Source organism: Taudactylus pleione, unplaced genomic scaffold (assembly GCF_031769625.1).
Source record: "Taudactylus pleione unplaced genomic scaffold, aTauple2 ptg000156l, whole genome shotgun sequence".
In the NCBI taxonomy this organism is placed as follows: Eukaryota; Metazoa; Chordata; class Amphibia; order Anura; family Myobatrachidae; genus Taudactylus; species Taudactylus pleione.
The window spans coordinates 26346490-26366222 of record NW_028284558.1 but is presented as its reverse complement, the minus strand read 5'-3'; the positions used below and the strand labels follow the sequence as shown (position 1 = coordinate 26366222).

Genomic DNA, 19733 nt, shown 5'->3' with positions numbered 1-19733 from the left:
AGCTCATAGAGGCAATTAAATTCAAAGCGAGGTGAATAGCGCAGAAGTTGGTCCCAGAGCAGTTTACTCAGTCTACAATGACTTAAGTCGGAGAATGGCGGTTTTCGCGACTTAACCCAAGTGTTCAGTCGGGAGAACCGGCATTCTTTGACTAAAGTGCCAGCCGTGAAGCTATTAGCGACGCACTAAGCCGGAACACAGCCTCTCAGCTGGCACTTTAGTTGGATTTCACACCCTCAGGAGGATGCAAGAAGAAATCCTTTAGTCGCCCTAACAGCACGCTGAATTCAATAGGTCTGGGAGCTCCCAACCGGCACCATCAACAGCGTGCTGAATTGAATCAGCCCCATAGATAAATAATAATATCAGTAAATAGTGCATGGAGAATGTGCATTGCCCTCTTTGCACCAGTGAGTTAGCTGTATGAAGGAAGGTATCCGATAATTCACTGCAGGAATTTGTATTCAATTCTACAATACTTTTAGAGAATTCACCAAATATTTTTTCCCTTTTTTTATTATACACCTAATGAGGTGTACTCCTTTCCAGTATTGCGGAATTCAGCAAGATCTCTATTTTAAGTCAGTATAAAATACTAATTCACCAAACTCGCCTGTATAAATAGGTGCCATTTTACAAAAAGTAGAGGCACACTAAGCACTTTTCTATCTCCCCATATATAAACACATACAACAACTCTCTCCAGCAACTCCTGCTCCTAACAGTCAGCTACAGGTGAAAGCTCCTCAGCAATTTAAACAATTTCCAAAATTTTCATTGCTCTCAACGAAAACAAGTTTCTCTTCCTGTGTCTAATGAACACTACATCCCTCTATTTCAGGAGTATACCACATTGGGGGCGATTAATTCAGCACTTTAATAGTGCCGGGAAGGAGTTTTCGGAGCTATTCAATTCAGCACGCTGTTAAGTCAGACTAAAGCAACTTAAATCTGAGAATGTCGATTAGCACGACTAAAGCTGGCTGTTTAGTCTCGCTTACTGGCATTCTCTGACTAAAGTGTCGGCCGCGAGGCTGTTAGCTCTGCCCTGAGTTGGATAACATCCCCGCGGCCAGCACTTAAGTCTGATTTCTGACCCTCCTGGGGTCCAAGCAGAAATTCGACAAAACTACAGACACGATGCAGTTTTCTGCCCTTTGCTCTGCGGACACAGCATCGCGACAGGCAGTTTAGTTGGAGAATGCCTGTTCTCGCGACTAAACACCATGTTTAAGGCGCAAGAACCGGCATTCTCCGACAAAACAGCGCATTGAATTGAATAGCTCCGGGAGCTCCTTCCCAGCACTATTCAAATCACGTTGAATTGAATCAAGCCCATTGGGGACGATTAATTCAGCACGCTGTTAATTGCGCTGGGAAGGAGTTCCCGGAGCTATTCAATTCAGCTCGCTGTTAATAGCGCTGGGAAGGAGTTGTCGGAGCTATTCAATTCAGCGCGCTGTTGAGTCAGACTAAAGCCACTTAAATCTGAGAAAGCCAATTAGCGCGACAAAAGCTGGCTGTTTAGTCTTGCTAACCGGCATTCTCCGACTAAAGTGCCAGCCACGAGGCTGCTGCCCTGAGCCGGGAAACCTCCTCGCAGCCAGCACTTAAGTTGGATTTTTGCTTGCACCCTCAGAAGGTTGCGAGAAGAACTCCATTTGTCGGGCTAACAGCGCGGTCAATTAAATAGCTCCGGTAACTCCTTCCCGGGACTAGTAAACATTGCGTTGAATTTAATCGGCCCCATAGATATAAATAATATCAGTAAAAAGTGCATGGAGAATGTACGTTAGTTTGCCCTCTATGCATCGGTGCACTAGCTATAAGAAGGAAGGTATCCGGTAATTCACTGCAGGAATTTGTATTCAATTCTACAGTAATTTTAGAGAATTCACCAAATATTTTTTTCCTTTTTCTATTATACACCTAATGAGGTGTACTCCTTTCCGGTATTGCGGAATGCAGCAAGCTCTCTAGTTTAAGTCTTTATAAAATAATAATACAACAACTCTCTCCAGCAACTCCTGCTCCTAACAGTCAGCTACAGGTGAAAGCTCCTCAGCAATTTAAACAATTTCCAAAACCAATGAAAACAAGTTTCTCTTCTGTGTCTAACGAAAACTACATCCCTCTGAGCTGTTAACCCAGTGATTGCTGCAAAGTTACATTTCACTGTCCAGGCTTCAATATCTAACAGGAGGTTATGCTGAATGGGAGACCTGAGGAACCACCTTAACCTTGTTCCTGTCTGCAGTGTGTTGTCCAATGTTTGCACCTGCGGCTGTCAATGATGGATGCCCGACGGAGCAATTCAATTGTTGCTCCGTTCGAGCACGATAGCCATCAACATTTCTGCTCACAGCCTCCTGAGGTGGCGAGCAGAAATATGTGATAAGTTTGTGGTTTGGGCACCCTAACCAGGACTTGACGGGTTTACCCATTTTCACACAAACCTTAATTGGGCGCTACAATTAATGGGAGCCCAAATACAATTTAATTGCTACATGAGGCGCCCATTAATTACCATGACTAAAATAAAACAAAACACAATTGAATCGCCTCTCCATGTATGTCAACAGTCTATGGAAAATAAATGCTGATGGTATGAACAGAATCTGTATAGGCAGGATTACAGAAGTAGGAGACCCCCCCCCCCCCCCATAGCAGTTGCAGACCGTGGCCCCTTCTATGTCATGCAGAGGCAGTATTATGATTCTATTATAAAAAAAAAACATTGTCCAGCAACAAATATTAAGTGACATTAAGTGAATGTCCTCCCATTAGGTTTAATTTAGGGTAGAATCCAGCTCTGGGTGGAGTGATCAGTAAGCGGCCCACACACAGTCCAAGACACTGAATAAATGTAGTTTGAAAAGCCTCCTCAAATGTTGTTGAAGGCTGCTGGTCATTTTGGGCCTAAATGAAACGTGATTTTAATCCATTCAGTTACCAACCACCAATTGCTCCACAAATGGGCATCTCGAGGCTACTTTCTCACACAGAAGACAATATTATTACCCAGATTGAGTAAAAAAATAAACAAACATTCTGATTTTAAACAATTTACAGGTAAAAAGACCCTGAACGGAAACTCTACAAAGAAAAGTGTACCCAAAACAAACTAAAATATATTCTGCTTCAGAACAGGAAGATTACCGAAAACATTGGAAATTACCACAACTGGGGAAGTGGAAAAAAAAAAAAAAAGTGAGGAACTCTGTCACACTACCACAGAAACCAGAAGTATAAATGTGGTTACTTCTTGGTTACAGCCACAGATTCCTACATGAGAAAAACAAGCATACTTTATTCAATATTAGGGCAACCAAAATTTTGCATAAAGTAAACATGAGAACAAATAAATGCCAACCAAATTACGCCTGCAGTGGATATGCACAATGGAGATGTTGGTGGTCTGCGATACAACTAATTCACAGACTGAACACCAAACTGGTATGTAACCTATTCCTTACAGGCTAAAGACCGGAATCATCAGAACACCATGTAGGAGAGGTCAACACAACGACCAATAAGTTACTACGACCTACATTTTCCACCATCCACAATGCCAAAACTGGAGCCTTTCAAAAATGAAGTTAGGCCGGACAAAATGATAAGGTATCATATTGCCTGCTAGGTTACCTATTCATGAGTGAACTTGTTAGGCTTCATCACCACTTACTGTACATCAATGCATATTCAAATGGCCACATTTGCTTACATTACCCTTTGCAAAGTTTGTTTAATAATACTTGCACAATCTCCCTAACCTGAGCTAGCAGGTTCTAAATACTGTCATTCTGCCAGAATACAAAACCATGGCAGCCCTATGTACTATGACATATTCATCATTGCATCAACTTACCAAATTGCTCATTTACCTGTAGCAATACTATGACATATCACAAAGTGCTTCTTGTGACATTAAAATGTTACTCACTGGGGCCTATTTATCAAAGCTGGGAGAGAGTAAATTGTGAGAGACAAAGTGCTAACCAATCAGCTTCCAATTTACATTTTGCAGGCTGTGTTTAAAAAAAATGATAGTTGGGAGCTGATTGGTTGTTAATTTATTTGTTACAATTTTATCTCTCTATCAGCTTTGATACATAGGCCCCACTGAAACTACAATATTTTAGAATGTAAGCTCTTTCGAGCATTGCCCTCTACCATCTTGTGCTTCTCCCTACTGCATTTTAAATTTCTCTCTTACACCCCACTAGGGCAACTAACACTTGGCTGCTTATGTGGGTGTAATGGTCGCTAATATAGCTATGTTTATTAGCCATGTCCTGCTTTGTATCGTATTGTAGGTCACTGGTTACTTGTTTATGTACTTTGTAAGGCGCTGTGGAACACTTGTGGCACCATATATATATATAAATGATGATGATAATAATAATAATATGTTGCCCATTAAAATCTAAAACATGCTCAAGGTTGCATGACTTGTTTTTATACATACACAAATCTCTATAAAAAAATAAAATAATGTATAAGAACAAGCAGGAGAACACACACAAATACCAAGGTGGCCACACCAGGAAATGAAAAGTATAATTACGATTAGCTTTTATTTAAAGCACATGTTAAGGCACTGAGGACAGTTGTTTAAAGGTTGATTTGAGCAGAACATAGGTGCTCACAAATCTATATTGTTTTATTGCTGCAATAAATGTCCCTACATTCTTGAGCTAAAGCGCACTCAATAACTTCCCCACACACAGTGGGGGAAATTCAATTAACAGTGTGGCACCTGAGGAATTGAGGGGCACCACGGTGTGGCACACACTGATTTGGGGTCAACACGTTGTGGCACACTCAGAATTGGAGATTATTATATATTGGGGGCAATACTGTGCGGCATACTATAAATTGAGAGTCCTAGTGTGTGCATGCTGTGAATTGGGGAACCTAGTGTGTGAAATACTACAAATCGGGCACTGAAGGGGCATGTGTGGTGTTTTGATGTTATGTGGGGAAGTCTGAGGGGCATGTGTGGTGGTCTATACAAGTTTTCATATATTTTGGTTGATGGTCTGGATTCTAACCTATTAAGCTAGCTCCTAGATTTCAGGAAAACAAATGTACAGTCCTGGAATAGTCAGATTAAGCCATGACTATTAAGTGAAAGAAGCAAAGCTACATGCACACAGATATTTTATGGTAGCATTGTATATCCTCTTCTCCCTGGAAAAAGAACAACGGTCCTGAATCAGGGATTTGCGCAAACCCGATGGTCAGTGTACATTTCCCAAGGCAGGAAGACTGAGCATATGCAAGACCAGTTTTGAGCATGTACATCGCTGTCACACGCAGTGTGTCTTAAGCCGCAGTGCCGCTTGGAGGCAAGGAAGGGTCATCAAGAGGTCAGTTTCACAAAAAGGGACGCGTCTCCTCATTTTGTAGAAATGCAGAGGCCAGGGTCTGCGTTTCCGTAGCAGATTTCCTTACACCGGCAGAGGAGTTCCGGCAGCCATCCTGAGTAAGCTTAGGCTTGCTCAGATGGTAGGACCATTGCGACCGATGGTTGCAATGGTGATGCATCGCTGTGTCTTCGGACGCAGCACTCAAATCTGCGATGCCTCCTGAAACATTACCATATTTTTGCATCACTGCTGTGTCCAAATAGGCTGCAGCGATGCATACAGCGTGCAACTCTGAATCAGGCCCAATAAATTGGGGGGAAAAAAAAAAAACAGTAACAAGATATCCACGTGGACAGAGACTCAAAGGCCATCTCCAAATAAAACCACATAGCTTTATACTATGTGGTATAGATTCTTTATACAAGAATCTGGTAGAGAGACTATGGCCTCGATTCAATTCAACGCGAATTGAATAGTGCTGAGAGGGAGCTCCCGGAGCTATTCAAATCATTGCATTATATTGTCGGAGAATGCCGGTTCTCGAGCCTTAAACACAGTGTTTAGTCGCAAGAACGGGCATTCTCCGACTAAACTGCCTGGCTCAATGCTGTTTCCGCGGAGCTAAGGGCAGAAAACAGCATTGTGCCAGGGGTTTTGTCGGATTTGTGCTCAGACCCCAGGGAGAATGCGAGAAGAAATCCTTGGTCGGGGTAACAGCACACTGAATTTAATAGCTCCAGGAGCTCCCTCCCTGCGCTATTCAATTCATTTTGAATTGAATCGAGCCCTTTGGATCTACCAAAATCAAGAGTCTAAATATATAGAACACAGCAGTGTTTTATATTTGGAATGTTGATCACAAGACATAACGCTACTTAATACAAAAATATATAATTTTCCAACAGTCAAATCAAAGCCTTTGTATTTTGTAACTAAAATAACTGAAGTAGTTACACTAAATCATATCTCTCTAGCACATAGTCATTCCCATCTTAGTAGGGTGAAGCTTTTCTATTATCTATCATTCTGAAGATACATTAAATAAAAAAGTTTCAGTGACGGGAGTATTATTTCCTAGGTAACAAATAAATTGGTGAAAAACACAGACACGATCCATTAATGTCACAGCAAGTTTTCCCGAACTCTTCATTATTTTGTGCAAGACCAATACCTTTTTGTCCCTTGGGTCTGCCAATTAAAGATTTTGAATGAATAAGATGACCAATTACAAGCAGCAAACAAGATATTGTTTCTTGTAAGTGGTCTCCGAGTTCCCGCCCCTTCTACTGCCATTTAAAGATTGTGAGCTTCATTGATTTCTAGTTCTGAGAAAAAAAAAAAAAAAAAAAAGTGTGCAAGTACCAGCCCCTGGCCCCCATTAACCGACGTGCAGAATAAAACATTCGATAACTGATCAAGTTGCCAGGCCTGAAGTTTTAGAAAAAATATTTGTAGACCTTAGAAATAATATTATCTTTTCAACATTGTTGCAAACATCAAAGAAACAAATCAAGTGATCATAAAAATCTAGTGGCACAAGGGTTCCTTGTCTGTAAAGTCCCATGTTGTACTATGCTTATGTACATGATTGTTCAATATACTAATACAACTTACTGGAACAACCAAATGTCCATGTACCTTGTAGGAATGAGCAGACAAGATAATTTTAAACACAAAAACGTATAATTGTATGCTTGTAATAAAGGACAGGCATCACTTTGGACCACTGGTAACAAAATAGACTTCACATTGGTATGTTGATTATATTATTAAACTCTAATTTGTATCAAACATTTTACACAATTCTCCACTATAGTTGGAGGGTGAGAGTAGCAATTCACTAGTCACAGAATTACAGCATAGGCAACTGAATAGCTCCGGATACTCATCTCGGAAACTACATCTCCTCAATTCTAAGTGAATTCCCCCCATTGTATGTAACTTGGTTATGCAATGATCCCACTCTATGGGCGATATTCAATTGTTGCACCCCTGTACGCGACCAACAGGAGCTATTCAATTGTTACTCCTGTGGGGCGCTATCAGCTGCCGGCGCACCATTTCAGCTCGCTGCCCCAGCTGGGTGCGAGCTGAAATGGGCGAAAAGTGACATATTTGCGCGCCCAAACATCACTTTTCGTGGTCGCGCCCAGCACTTTGGTTGGGGGCAGCTGCTTTACGCAGCTAAACCCAACCACTTTGGGCGCGATCAGCGTGAAAAACTGCAACAATTGAATAGCGCCCCGTGATCTCCCATCACTAGACGGGCGCGCTATAACAATTGAATACCGCCCAATATACACCACAGCATATTTTAGCACTAGGGGGTAATTCAATTCCCAGCGCTGCAATGTAGCTCCCGGGATGAAAACACTAAAGTCAGGAGATGTAGTGTACCGTGACTAATGCCCAGGGCTTAGTCATGCTAAACTGCATTTTCCCATTTAAGTGTTGGATGCGATGCCGTTACAACACGTCATGCTTCCCTGAGGCACTAGTCAAGTCGGATTTGTGCTCGCACCTCAAGAGGGTATAAGCAGAAATCCTCTAGTCATGGATATACAGCGCAGCCAATTGAATGGCTCCAGGCACTCATCCCAGGAACTACTTCGCAGCACTGGGTATTGAATTGTCCCTCTTATAAAAGTGAGATATAGATGATATAGAATATATATATATCCCCTAGTGGATGAAGGAGAAAACAGGATTTTGGTACTTACCGATAAATCCCTTTCGCCGATTCCACAGGGGACACTGGAGGACTTCAAGACAGTGGGGTATAGACGGTGCTGAGTGGAACTGGCACTTTACATTTAAATGAAGTGTGACTAGCTCCTCCCCTCTATACCCCCCTATAGGCCAGTATTAGAAACGAGCCCGAGGGGAGCAGAGAAAAAAGATTGACAGAAGAGGAGGAGGCGAAAGTACACATAACTGAAAGGTGAAAACAAAGCAAAATAAAATGAAACAAGAGACGACAAACATGTCGCCAACAGGCATAACAGGTGTGGCAGGAAGAACAGCACAGGGTGGGCGTCCAGTGTCCCCTGTGGAATCGGAGAAAGGGATTTATCGGTAAGTACCAAAATCCTGTTTTCTCCTTCATCCACTAGGGGACACTGGAGGACTTCAAGACAGTGGGGACATCCCAGAGCTCCCATCACGGGTGGGAAAGCGCTGAGAACCCTGCAAAACAAACCAACCATATTGCACTGCAGAAGTCGCAAAGGTATCAAATCTGTAAAAACAAACAAAAGTATGCCGTCCTGACCAAGAAGCTGCCCGGCATAGAGATTCCATAGAAACGCCTCGAGCAGCCGCCCACGAGGCACCCACTGAGCGAGTGGAATGTGCGGTAATGGAAGATGGTGGTTCTCTAGACAAGGCCAAATACGCCTGTCGTATGGTCAGACAAATCCATCGCGCCAGTGTCTGTTTGAAAGCTGACGGACGAGCAGCATCATACTAAACAAAGAGTATCTGTCTTGTGAACGGCTGCCGTCCTGTCTACATATATGCGAAGAGCTCTAACCACATCCAAGGATCTAGAAGAAGGAGAATCCTGTGGAAGAACCGGAAGCACAATAGGTTGATTGATGTGGAAGGCCGAAACCACCTTAGGCAGAAAATCCATTCTGGTGCGTAGCTCAGCTCTATCCTCATGAAATACCAAATATGGTGGACGACATGATAAAGCTCCCAGCTCCGACACCCTCCTGGCGGAAGCTAGAGCCAGCAGAAGTATCACCTTCCATGAAAGATACTTCAATTCCACCGACTCCAAAGGCTTGAATAGCGAAGACTGCAAGAAACACAGGACGAAGTCCAAGTCCCATGGAGCAGTAGAAGGAACAAAACCACACCCTGCAGAAAAGTTTGCACGTCCGGTAATAAGGCCAATTTCTTTTGGAAGAAAACCGAGAGAGTGCTGAAATTTGTACCTTCAGAGATCCCACCCGAAGGCCTGCTGAGAAACCTGCTTGCAGAAAAAGCAGAAATCTGGGAAGACTGAACTCCGTAGAAGGCAGAACTCTATGTTCGCACCAGGTTACATATGCCTTCCAAATACGATGGTAATGCTTGGAAGTAACTTCCTTCCTGGCTCTAAGCATCGTAGGAATCACCTTAGAAGGTATCCCTTTACATCTTAAGATGGCCCTTTCAACAACCAGGCCATCAAACGTAGCTGCCTTAAGTTTGGATAGAGTAAAGGACCCTGAAGGAGCAGATCCTCTCTGAGTGGTAAGGGCCACAGATTGTCTACCAACAGGAGCTGAATGTTGGAGTACCAAGCTCTGCGAGGCCAGTCCGGAGCTATCAGCAGGACCTTGGCCTGTTCCCTCTTGATGCGTTGAAGGATTCGAGGGAGAAGGGGAACCGCCATGGTGTTGACAGTCCATCCACAGCCACCGCTTGTGGATCCCTTGTTCGAGAGCAGTAAAGGGGCAGTTGATGGTTCTGCCTGGATGCCATGAGGTCGACCTGCAGAAGACCCCCACCATTGGACCAGCTGCTGAAACACCTGTGGATGTAGAGCCCAGTCCCCTGGATGTACATCCTGACGACTGAGGTAATCAGCCTCCCAATTTTCGCCGCCCGGAATGAAGATTGCCAAAATCGACCTTGCGTAGCTTTCCGCCCAAATCAGAATCCTGCTGACTTCCTTCATGGCCGCACGACTTCTTGTGCCTCCTTGTCTGTTTATGTATGCCACTGCTGTGGCATTGTCGGACTGGACCCTGACTGCTCGGCCCCTCAGAAAGTGAGCTGCTGTCTGTAATGCATAGAAAACTGCTCTTAACTCCAATATGTTGATTGGAGGACTCGATTCCTGTGCTGTCCAGCATCCCTGGAAGTGATGCTCCAGAACTACTGCCCCCCAGCCTCTTAGACTCGCATCCGTGGTAAGAAGCATCCAATCCCACTCTCCGAATCTCTTTCCCTCCGCAAGGTGAACTGAGTTTAGCCACCACAGTAGGGAAATCTGAGTCTTGGGTTGTAACCGGACTGTCTTGTGAAGAAACAGGTGGGATCCCGACCATTGTGATAGGAGATCTAGCTGAAAAGGTCTGGAGTGAAAACGACCGTACTGGACAGCCTCGAAGGCTGCCACCATCTTCCCCAGAAGTCGGATACATGCATGAACTGAAACCTGCCAACGTCGAAGGACCAACCTCACCATCTCCTGAATGGAAGTTATTTTGTCTTGGGGAAGGAACACCCGTTGAGACACTGTGTCCATGATCATTCCTAGAAACTGCAATCTCTGTGTCGGTTGCAGATGCGATTTGGGAAAATTCAGGATCCATCCATGACAAATGAGGAGGTTGTGCGTCACGGTGATGTCCTGTAATAGTTGATCCCTGGAATTCGCCTTCAGGAGTAGGTCGTCCAGGTACGAATAATAGTGATTCCCTGTTTCCGAAGGAGACTCATCATCACAGCCATAACCTTTGTGAATACCCGTGGGGCCGAAGATAAGCCGAAGGGCAGGGCCTGAAACTGGAGATGTGAATCCCGAACTGCGAATCTCAGGAAAGCCTGGTGAGGTAGCCAAATGGGAATGTGCAGGTAGGCGTCCTTGATATCTAGAGATACCATGAACTCGCCCTCCTCCAAGCCTGCAATTACCGACTGAAGAGACTCCATCTTGAACCTGAAGATCCGTAAGTATGGATTGAGATCCTTTAAGTTTAGAATGGGTTTGACCGAGCCGTCAAGCTTCGGAATGACAAAAAGACTGGAGTAAAATCCTTTTCCCTTCTGATGACTGGGGACTTGGATTACCACTTTCATGGACCGAAGCCTGTCTATTGCTTTCTGAAAGACCACACTTCTGTCGTTGGAAACTGGCAAACCTGTGGTAAAAAACGATTCGGGGGCTGCAGTTGGAAATCTAGCTTGTAGCCCCAAATTATTAGATCTCGGACAGGTTTCCGTCCAGACCTCGCTGAAGTCCCGAAGACGCGCTCCCACTCTGGGGTCCCCCAGGTGAGAGGGAAGCCCGTCATGCACTGGGTTTAGAAGTGGACTTAACTTCCTGTAGACTCGAGCCTCTGGTGGCTGCGGTTCTACCCCGACCTCTGGTACCACGGGACGTTGATGATCCTCTGAAACGACCACGTGAACGACCCGGAGCCCGAAAGGACCGAAACGAAGGTCCTGAGTAAGATCGTCTAGGTGGAGGAGCTGCAGATGGTAGAAAAGTGGATTTACCTCCAGTAGCCTGAGATATCCATTTATCTAGTTCTGCCCCGAATAGTACATGTCCAGTGAAAGGAAGCGCTTCCACAGCCTTTTTGGATTCCGCGTCAGCCTGCCAAGTTTTGCGTCACAGCGCCCACCATGCTGAAATTGCCAGAGCTGAAGTTCTGGAGGCAATAGAACAAACATCCTTAAACGCTTCTCCAAGGTAAGCTTCACCTATATGTTCTGCTAATGGAATGAGTTCCTCCATAGGTAGCTGATCTTTCATTCCGTCCGCCAATTGCTTAGCCCAAATTTCGATAGCCTTGTTAGTCCAGCAGCTAACTATCGCTGGACGAAGAGTCACCCCTGCAGCGGTGTAAATGGACTTAAGAGTGCTCTCCAGTCTCCAATCGGACATGTCCTTTAAAGACGTGACTCCAGGAACAGGGAGCGTAGTCTTTTTTGACAATCGCGATACAGATGAATCTACCGTAGGGGGAGTTTCACAAGCCTTTCTATTATATGCTGGAAAAGGGTAAAAAGATAATAAACGCCAGGACATCTGAAACTTTTTATCTGGATGTTCCCAGGCTGCCGTTAGAATGGAATCCAGCTCTTCCGATATAAGGAAAGCCGTAGCTTGTCTTTGTTTCTTAAGAAAGAAAGACTGTTTTGCCGGACCTGAGTCCTCTTCCTGTATGTGCAATACCTGTCGTATTGCAGCAATCAAGGCTTCTATACCCTCTGATACCTGTTCAGGATCAGACTCCAGAGGCTCTTTAGGCGAATCTGGGGCATATTCACCCTCTTCTAATTCGGGCATATCCTCCTCCTCCTCTGGGTCATCCCAATGGAGGACTGAGGGTAAGTGTCTCTTTTTAGAGACCTGTGGAGCGGAAGCCATTGTCATGGCTTTGGAAATCCCCTCCATAGAAACAGCTAGGGATCTCGCCCATGCTGGTTCCTCTGTAGCAGCTGACCTGTAAGCTTCTCTTTCTCTGAGAGAAGCCTCCAAATCAGCCGAGACAGAGGACATAACGGATGTAACCTGCGTCCAAGACGGTGGTTCTGATATCTCTGCAGATTGCTGATCCGTATAACAACCGTCACACAATCTGGAGGTAGATGACTGTCCCTGTGTAAATTTTACTACACACTTTTTGCAGGTAAATAACTTTTGTGAAGCCTTAGACCTGCCAGTCATGCTACATACAGACCCCACACAAACCACAAGAGGTTAAGTGACAGGGTAAGAAAAACAGAATATACTGGGGTACAGAGAGTTTGGAGAAAGTCACACTTGAACACAACAGCGCTCCTAGCAGAGCCAGAATGCCAGGCAAAGGCTTAATTATTATTATGCTCCAAAACACTCACTTTACATCAGCCTAAACCTCTGCTGTGATACATACAGGTCCGTAGGCTGTCCACCGCTGCCTCTCCCTGTAATGGCCGCCAGCAGCCTGCAGAGAAACGCTGGGGCTGATGGGAGGCAGGAGAGGGAAGTCGGAACTAAGCTCCGCCCCCTGCATTCTAGCGCCGTTCTGTAAACGGGCGCCTGTACCCAGTACAAAATATAAATATATATATATATATATATATATATATATATTTTGCCTCTGCAGTATTATGCTGAGCCGCCTAATGCAGGGACAATGCCGGCTACCCTGCTTGTCAGGGAGCCGAAGCGCACAGAAAGCCGCTTCTGATAGCCTTAAGCTGGCTGCCCTGCTAATCAGGGAGCCAGTTGGTCATAGACAGAGAGAGAGAGACACGCTGGCTGTACTGCTGTCGGCGCGCTCTCTGGTGGTCTGTGATGCCGCCTCTGTTAGCCATAAGTTGGCTTCCCGGCTAATCAGGGAGCCAGCTGTACATAGAGAGAGACGCGCTGGCGGCTGAGCTGCCGCCGGGGCGCTCTGTGGGGGGTCTGAGAAGCCGCCTCTGACCGCTAAGCTGGCTTCCCTGCTAATCAGGGAGCCAGCTGTATCTGGAGAGAGAGACGCGCTGGCTGTACTGCCGTCGGCACGCTCTCTGGAAGGTCCTGTGAGCCCGCATCTGTCAGCGCTAAGCTGGCTGCTCTGCTAATCAGGGAGCCAGCTGTACTTATAAATAATACGCTGATGGCTGTGCCGCCGGCGCGGATCTGACTGTAGAGCTGCCTAATGTATCAATAAGCTGGCTGCCCTGCTAATCAGGGAACCAGCTGTACTCACAGGGAGACGTGCTGAGGAGGCTTCCTGCTGCTGCTGCCGGCGGCTGGCTCTGACTGGGGGGTCCGCGATGTGCGTTGCATGCAGCAGCATGTAGCCCCCCCCTGAAGACTTAGGTCTCAGGTGTCGGGGACCCCAGGCGAAGTGCATGCACTTGCGGGTGGGTCCCCTCCTGCAGCATCCCGCGTAGCAGACAGGCAGTTGCAGCTACTGCCTGTCTGTCCTCAGTTTGACAAGAGGTTAAGTGACTATTATTAAAAACTATCCTAGCCCTAAGAGCAGGAGAGATCTTTTTAGTGACCTGCTCCCACTCGGGCACAAACTAATACTGGCCGAGCTAGTCACACTTCATTTAAATTTAAAGTGCCAGCTCCACTCAGCACCGTCGATACCCCACTGTCTTGAAGTCCTCCAGTGTCCCCTAGTGGATGAAGGAGAAATTATGAAATGCTATGTAAACAAGCACATGATATCAGTGGAAAAAAAAAAAAATCGAGCTCTGGCATGTAAGAGGTGAAAGAAAGAATGGCAATAATCTACGAGGAATAACAGAAGCTTCTACAAACTACAAGTGCACATTACTTGTGTATTTGTACTCTGCTCCAAACGTAAAATAATTGGCTGTTTTCCACCATAGGAAATATTGATTCTGATTCAAAGACTGATGCCATTTAAACTAGAGTATAAAAAGAACCTGGTAATAAATATGCATGACTATGCTGCAATGCAGTTTTCCAAAAAGTATTTTGTATGTAGGGTCTGCACCATAAACATATGAAGAAAGGTACATGGCCAAGTCACTCCAGTAGTCAGTAAAGGTAAATGAACAGTCACACACCTATCAAAAGTTGTCTCAGCCTTATGGGCCTCTTTCTAGTAACAAAGACCAGAGTGAGTATACTATGTACAGACATTCTATGTAGGCGACTAGTCCCAGATTAGATGCCAAGGTCCTCTCACCTACTTCCCCATCCACCATGGGCTTGCCTACTGGATGGCCTATGCATAAACATATTATCCCACTTTGCCCACAAAGTGTATAATCCTAGAAAGTTGTAATGGAGAACTTTATAATCCAATGCTTCTGGTTTCAATGTGGCTATAGTAATGTGCAGACTTTTTATGGAACAACGGGACACTTGTGAGGCCCTGAAAATAATATTATTGGCATGCACTCTGCCAGAACATTTCTTAAATGGTCACGTTTTTAAACCAGAATTACAGACATGCCATTTGACTGTGATGAAAGCGCTATTTATTCTAGCCACAACATGTGAAGTAGCTACAGAATCGCAGGAGGGGGGGGGGGGTTCAATTCAACGTGATGGAAGCAATGTGCCATTTCAGGAATGACACATCGCGCCTGCCGGCATCTACAGACTTGCCATGTCAGCCATACCGTATATGGCCGATATGTGCGCAGCCAGGCAGCACATTGTATTGAATTTAGTTCCCAGCCAAGTTGTGGGCCTCCACAATAAGTACATTCAGGGATTGCTCTTCTACATGGACCGAGATTCAAATCAGCGCAATGCTGATTAGCCCCGAAGCTATTACATTGACTGCGCTGTTAAATCAGACTAGAACCACTTAAGTCGGAGAAAGCCGGTTACTGTGCCTTAAGCTGGGTGTTTAGTCGCGCTAACCGGAATTCTCCGACTAAAGTGCCGGCCACAAGTCTGTTAGCGTCGTGCTAAGCCGAAAAACAGCACCGCGATCGGCAATTAAGTCTAAACTCTTGCCTATTTGGGCACGATAATTAATTGGTGCCCAAAGCAATTGAAGTACTCCAATGGGTACCCATTAATTATCGCGTTGCCTACAACAATTGAATTCCGCCCTGTAAGTGATATACTAAACAATCTAGAAAGTTCTTCTATTTCACAGATAGCTCTTTGTACATTCTGCATTTCAGGAAGTGAGGAATGTATAATGCCTACTACAAGCCAAAATGGAAAACCTCAATTTTAGACTGAACTACATGATTACATACAACATGAAAATACTGGAAGTCGAACTTTCTATAGCACCACATTATGCAATAAAACCTCACGTGACAAGTGATTCCCATCATTACAGATGGTTATGGTCTTTAGACTGGTGAGCACAAGCCTTGGTTCACCCCTGATTAAACAATTATTCACTTAAAGCAGCAGAGTAACAAAAATGTAAATTGATAAGATTTAACTTTGCAATTTAAACAAAGCTTATTGGCTTCCATCTGGTTCACTGCTTGCAGAACCTACACTTTCACAGCACAGCATTGCCACACTGAATCAATACCACTATAGACAGCAAACTTAACTCCCCGTATTTAATAACCACAAGGAAACTGATCTATTCAGCAGAGCTCTCTACCATGTGAAAGCTTTATAAGTACAGCTGAACGTCCGCATTTAGTGAACAATACCGAACCTAACTAACCGTGGGTGAGTGAGGGGTGAAATCAGTGCTGAATGGCACTAGTTGTGCCACAGTCACACCACACCAATGAAGCAGAACACGTTCCGTTGGCTGGAAGGGAAAGACAAATGACATTAAACATGTTGGCTTCTGTTAGCAAACACCATAGTCTCTCAGTTCTGCCACTGCACAGTGTTCCAAGGGGGGATTCAATTGTTTTATCGCACCCTAACTCCTGGGAGACGTGGTGCAATATTCAATTGTTTTTGGGTGCCTATGCATATCGCACTAAAATAGATAGGGTTTAGCAGTGTAAAATTGCTAAACTAGTCTAAAATCCTACTTTGGGCACATTTCTGCTCACCTACCGGGGGCAGCGGGCACAAATGTGTGCTCATGCGGCTGTACATTCCCGAACAGAGCAACAATGAAAATGCTCTATCAGGAACCCGGCTACATGAGCCCCGGATTAAACAATTGAATTCCCCCCTAAAATCTCAGAAACTTTAGAATATGGAAATATTTTTTTATAAGTGATCACACCTTGGGTAGGTGACTAGCATAAGGGTTCAATCCAATTAGGTGTGAGTTGGGTCCTGTGAGCTGTTCTCACGGCAAAGTCGCACTGTGAAGTACATTTGCAATCCAATTCCGAACTCGCATTGATTTTCTAGATGAAATTTGTGGGTGGTTTTTGTGTGCAGACCCCTGAGCAGATGAAAAGGTAGGAAAAAATCTTTATTTCAAGGTTTGCTGGGACACTGTGCAGAACCACTGGTACACCCCGTAAATGAATAGCCATGCACTTAGAGAGGTTTAAATAGCATAATTTGGCCAATAAAGACATGTCAGTTTTCAGATGAATCTCTAAAAGGCTTAATAGGATAAATTATGTGGGACTGGTATGTGGAAGTGTTATATTGATGGGAGAGGGGTTTTTGAACTTGCAAACAAGAGATAATTGTGTTTGTTCCTATGCAGGACAGACTTTCATTTTCTGAAAAACACCTGCTTGCTATAATTTTTCAGCCATTGATAAAGAGTGCAAATATCAGCCATTAATAAAGAGTGCAAATATCAGCCATTAATAAAGAGTGCAAATATCAGCCATTTGACAACTTTTAAGAACCTCCAGCACTTTCCTTATGGCCACAAACTGCCTTATATATAGTCCTGCTATCTCCGTTGCCAATTTTTGGGAACTAGGATGGTTTCCCCATTTTTTCAAGCATTTCTCCTAGGAAGAACTTTGTAGAAAAGTTGCATAACCTTGCAGTGACTACCGCAAATTTGAATTTCTAATTGGATCTCACATTTCTCAGGTGCACGCTTTCGTGCGTTGTATGCGAGTTTCATGAAGCAAACTCGCACCTAATTGGATTGACCCCTAAATGTGAGCTGCATTTTGTGGATATGAGTCATTTTGCAAAGTAGATAACATTAGGAAAACACTATAGGGAAAAAAACCCTCACACTCCTTTGGGGAATGTCACCTTCCATTACGTGAGAAATGCAACTGCAGCAACATATCTGTCACCGCGAGGATTTGTGCTACATGTTTGCCTATAGCCAGCCACCTGCTTAAACCACTTAAAGCGAGATGCTTTATCAAACGTTAAACTTACAGCTGTTTTTAATGTCTACTATTTCGGCATTCCAGGCATTTATCCATTACTTGCATGTCAACCTCGGCAAAAGGAAAAAAAATGGCCACATCATAAGAGAGCTAGACGGCCAATAAAGGCAGTGTGCTGCACATGGAGATCTGTCCTGAAATGCTCTACCATCAGCCACATGACCAGGTATCAGAGAGTTAATGCTGCGCGCTCCAAAGTGCTCATTCCAGCCTGGCCGGATCCCTCGCTCCCTCCCAACCAGCATGGAGAATGCAAGCTCACCTGGTGCACACCATTGGAATTACAGCTACCATTTCGAAAAAAACAAATGTCCTCATACATATTGGCAATGTATGAGAACAAAACATAACAAAAGTAGAGCCCCACATACCATTAAGTGTCCTCAATATACAGAGATGCAGTATCACTAATATAAACTGTAACATACCGCATATTATAATACAGCCCACAACACATACAAGTAACATAGATATAGCAAATTTAGGCACATCAGATACATGTACCCAAGACCATGTATCATTCAATAGCCATTATTACAGCAATACCTACACCACAGCCAAACGCAGTACATACTACCTCCAAACACAGCAATCATATCCCAAATACACCCATACAGAGCTCCTATCACAGCAAACCCTGTACCCAAAATATACCCAATACAGACCTCCTATCAAAGCAACCCCTATACGCCAAATATACAAGATGCAGACCTAGCGCAGCAAATCCAGTACCTTAACTATCCCCAATACAGACTTCATAAAAGCAATCCTGTCACTAAAATGAAAAACTCATTACTAGGTAATAGTACTGATACCCCCAGAGCACCAACTGCAAACCTCCAAATACAGCAATACTACCAGCCCCAATATGCCCAATAACAGCAATCCTGGTAGCCCAAATATACCCAACACTATACTGTATGGAATACAACAATGTGTGAACCCCAAAATACATCTTATATATATAAAAAAAAAATCTGACTCTACCAAACAGTCTAACACCCAGGAGTGGGCAGCCCCTAGTGCATGGCAGAGAGCACGTATCATGTATGACACATGTTATTAGTATGTGCACTTCTTACCTGACGAGCAGGAGATGAGGAACACGGCAAAGGCCAGCTTAGTAGCGGCTCCCATGTCTCCCGGCCGGAGATAGATCCGCACGGTGTAACAGAAACGATGAGGATGAGGGTGGTGGGGGAGTCTCCAGCACATGCACCGGGTCACCAGCCGGAGGGCAGAGTGAGAAGCAGCAGCAGGCGGGAGAGAGAGGCCCCCATGTCCCGGGGGTGGCGAGGAGTACGGAGAATATGGAGTAGGGATGAGGCGTCTTGCACACGATGAGGGATCGGTTCAGCGCTCACCACCTCCACCAGCTCCCGGGACACAGCGGGCGCCACTCGGCTTATCCTCCCAGTCACTCGCCCCGGGGAGGGCGCTTAGTGTCCGCACTGTATCTCCGGCCTAGAGGGCGCCTCCTTTCGCCGAGTCCGCTCATCGTTGTCCATTCAACCGCACGGAGCCCAAACCAAGATGGCGGCCCCGGACGATTGTTTTTGTTTTCTCGCCTCCTCCTCCGCGTCTACAGGCAGGGCGGAGCCAGGCGGGGCGGCGCTAGCGGTGACAGGCAGGTGCAGCAGCCATTCGGGATCAAGATGGGCGGGTTTGTAAGTGAAAGGCGGTGTAGTGACGCGAAAGGGCGTGTTATCTCTTATAGGGAGGAGGGGAGTAATGTGTGTATGAGCGATAGGCACAGGACACACACGCACACATACACACATACAGTAGCTCTATACAGCTGGGAGCAGAGGCAATTATATATGTAATCCCCTTTATAGTACAGAACTGCCATATCTTGCCGGGGCCTAAAACATTTATATGTAATCCCCTCCAATCTCCCTGATTGCACCTTAACCCATTATT

The 19733-nt window shown here is 45.0% G+C and overlaps 1 protein-coding gene across 2 annotated transcripts in view; it reads right to left on the bottom strand.

Annotated features, from left to right (window-relative positions):
- Nucleotides 1–19378, bottom strand: part of ACVR2A (activin A receptor type 2A) — an 82171-nt gene extending 62793 nt beyond the window's left edge. For both annotated transcript variants that reach the window (XM_088474869.1, XM_088474870.1), the window contains exon 1: nucleotides 18893–19378. In XM_088474869.1, the coding sequence (XP_088330995.1) occupies nucleotides 18893–19025 (133 nt within the window). In that variant the 5' untranslated portion in view covers nucleotides 19026–19378. The remainder of the gene's footprint in view (nucleotides 1–18892) is intronic.
- Between the last annotated feature and the right edge of the window lie 355 nt (nucleotides 19379–19733).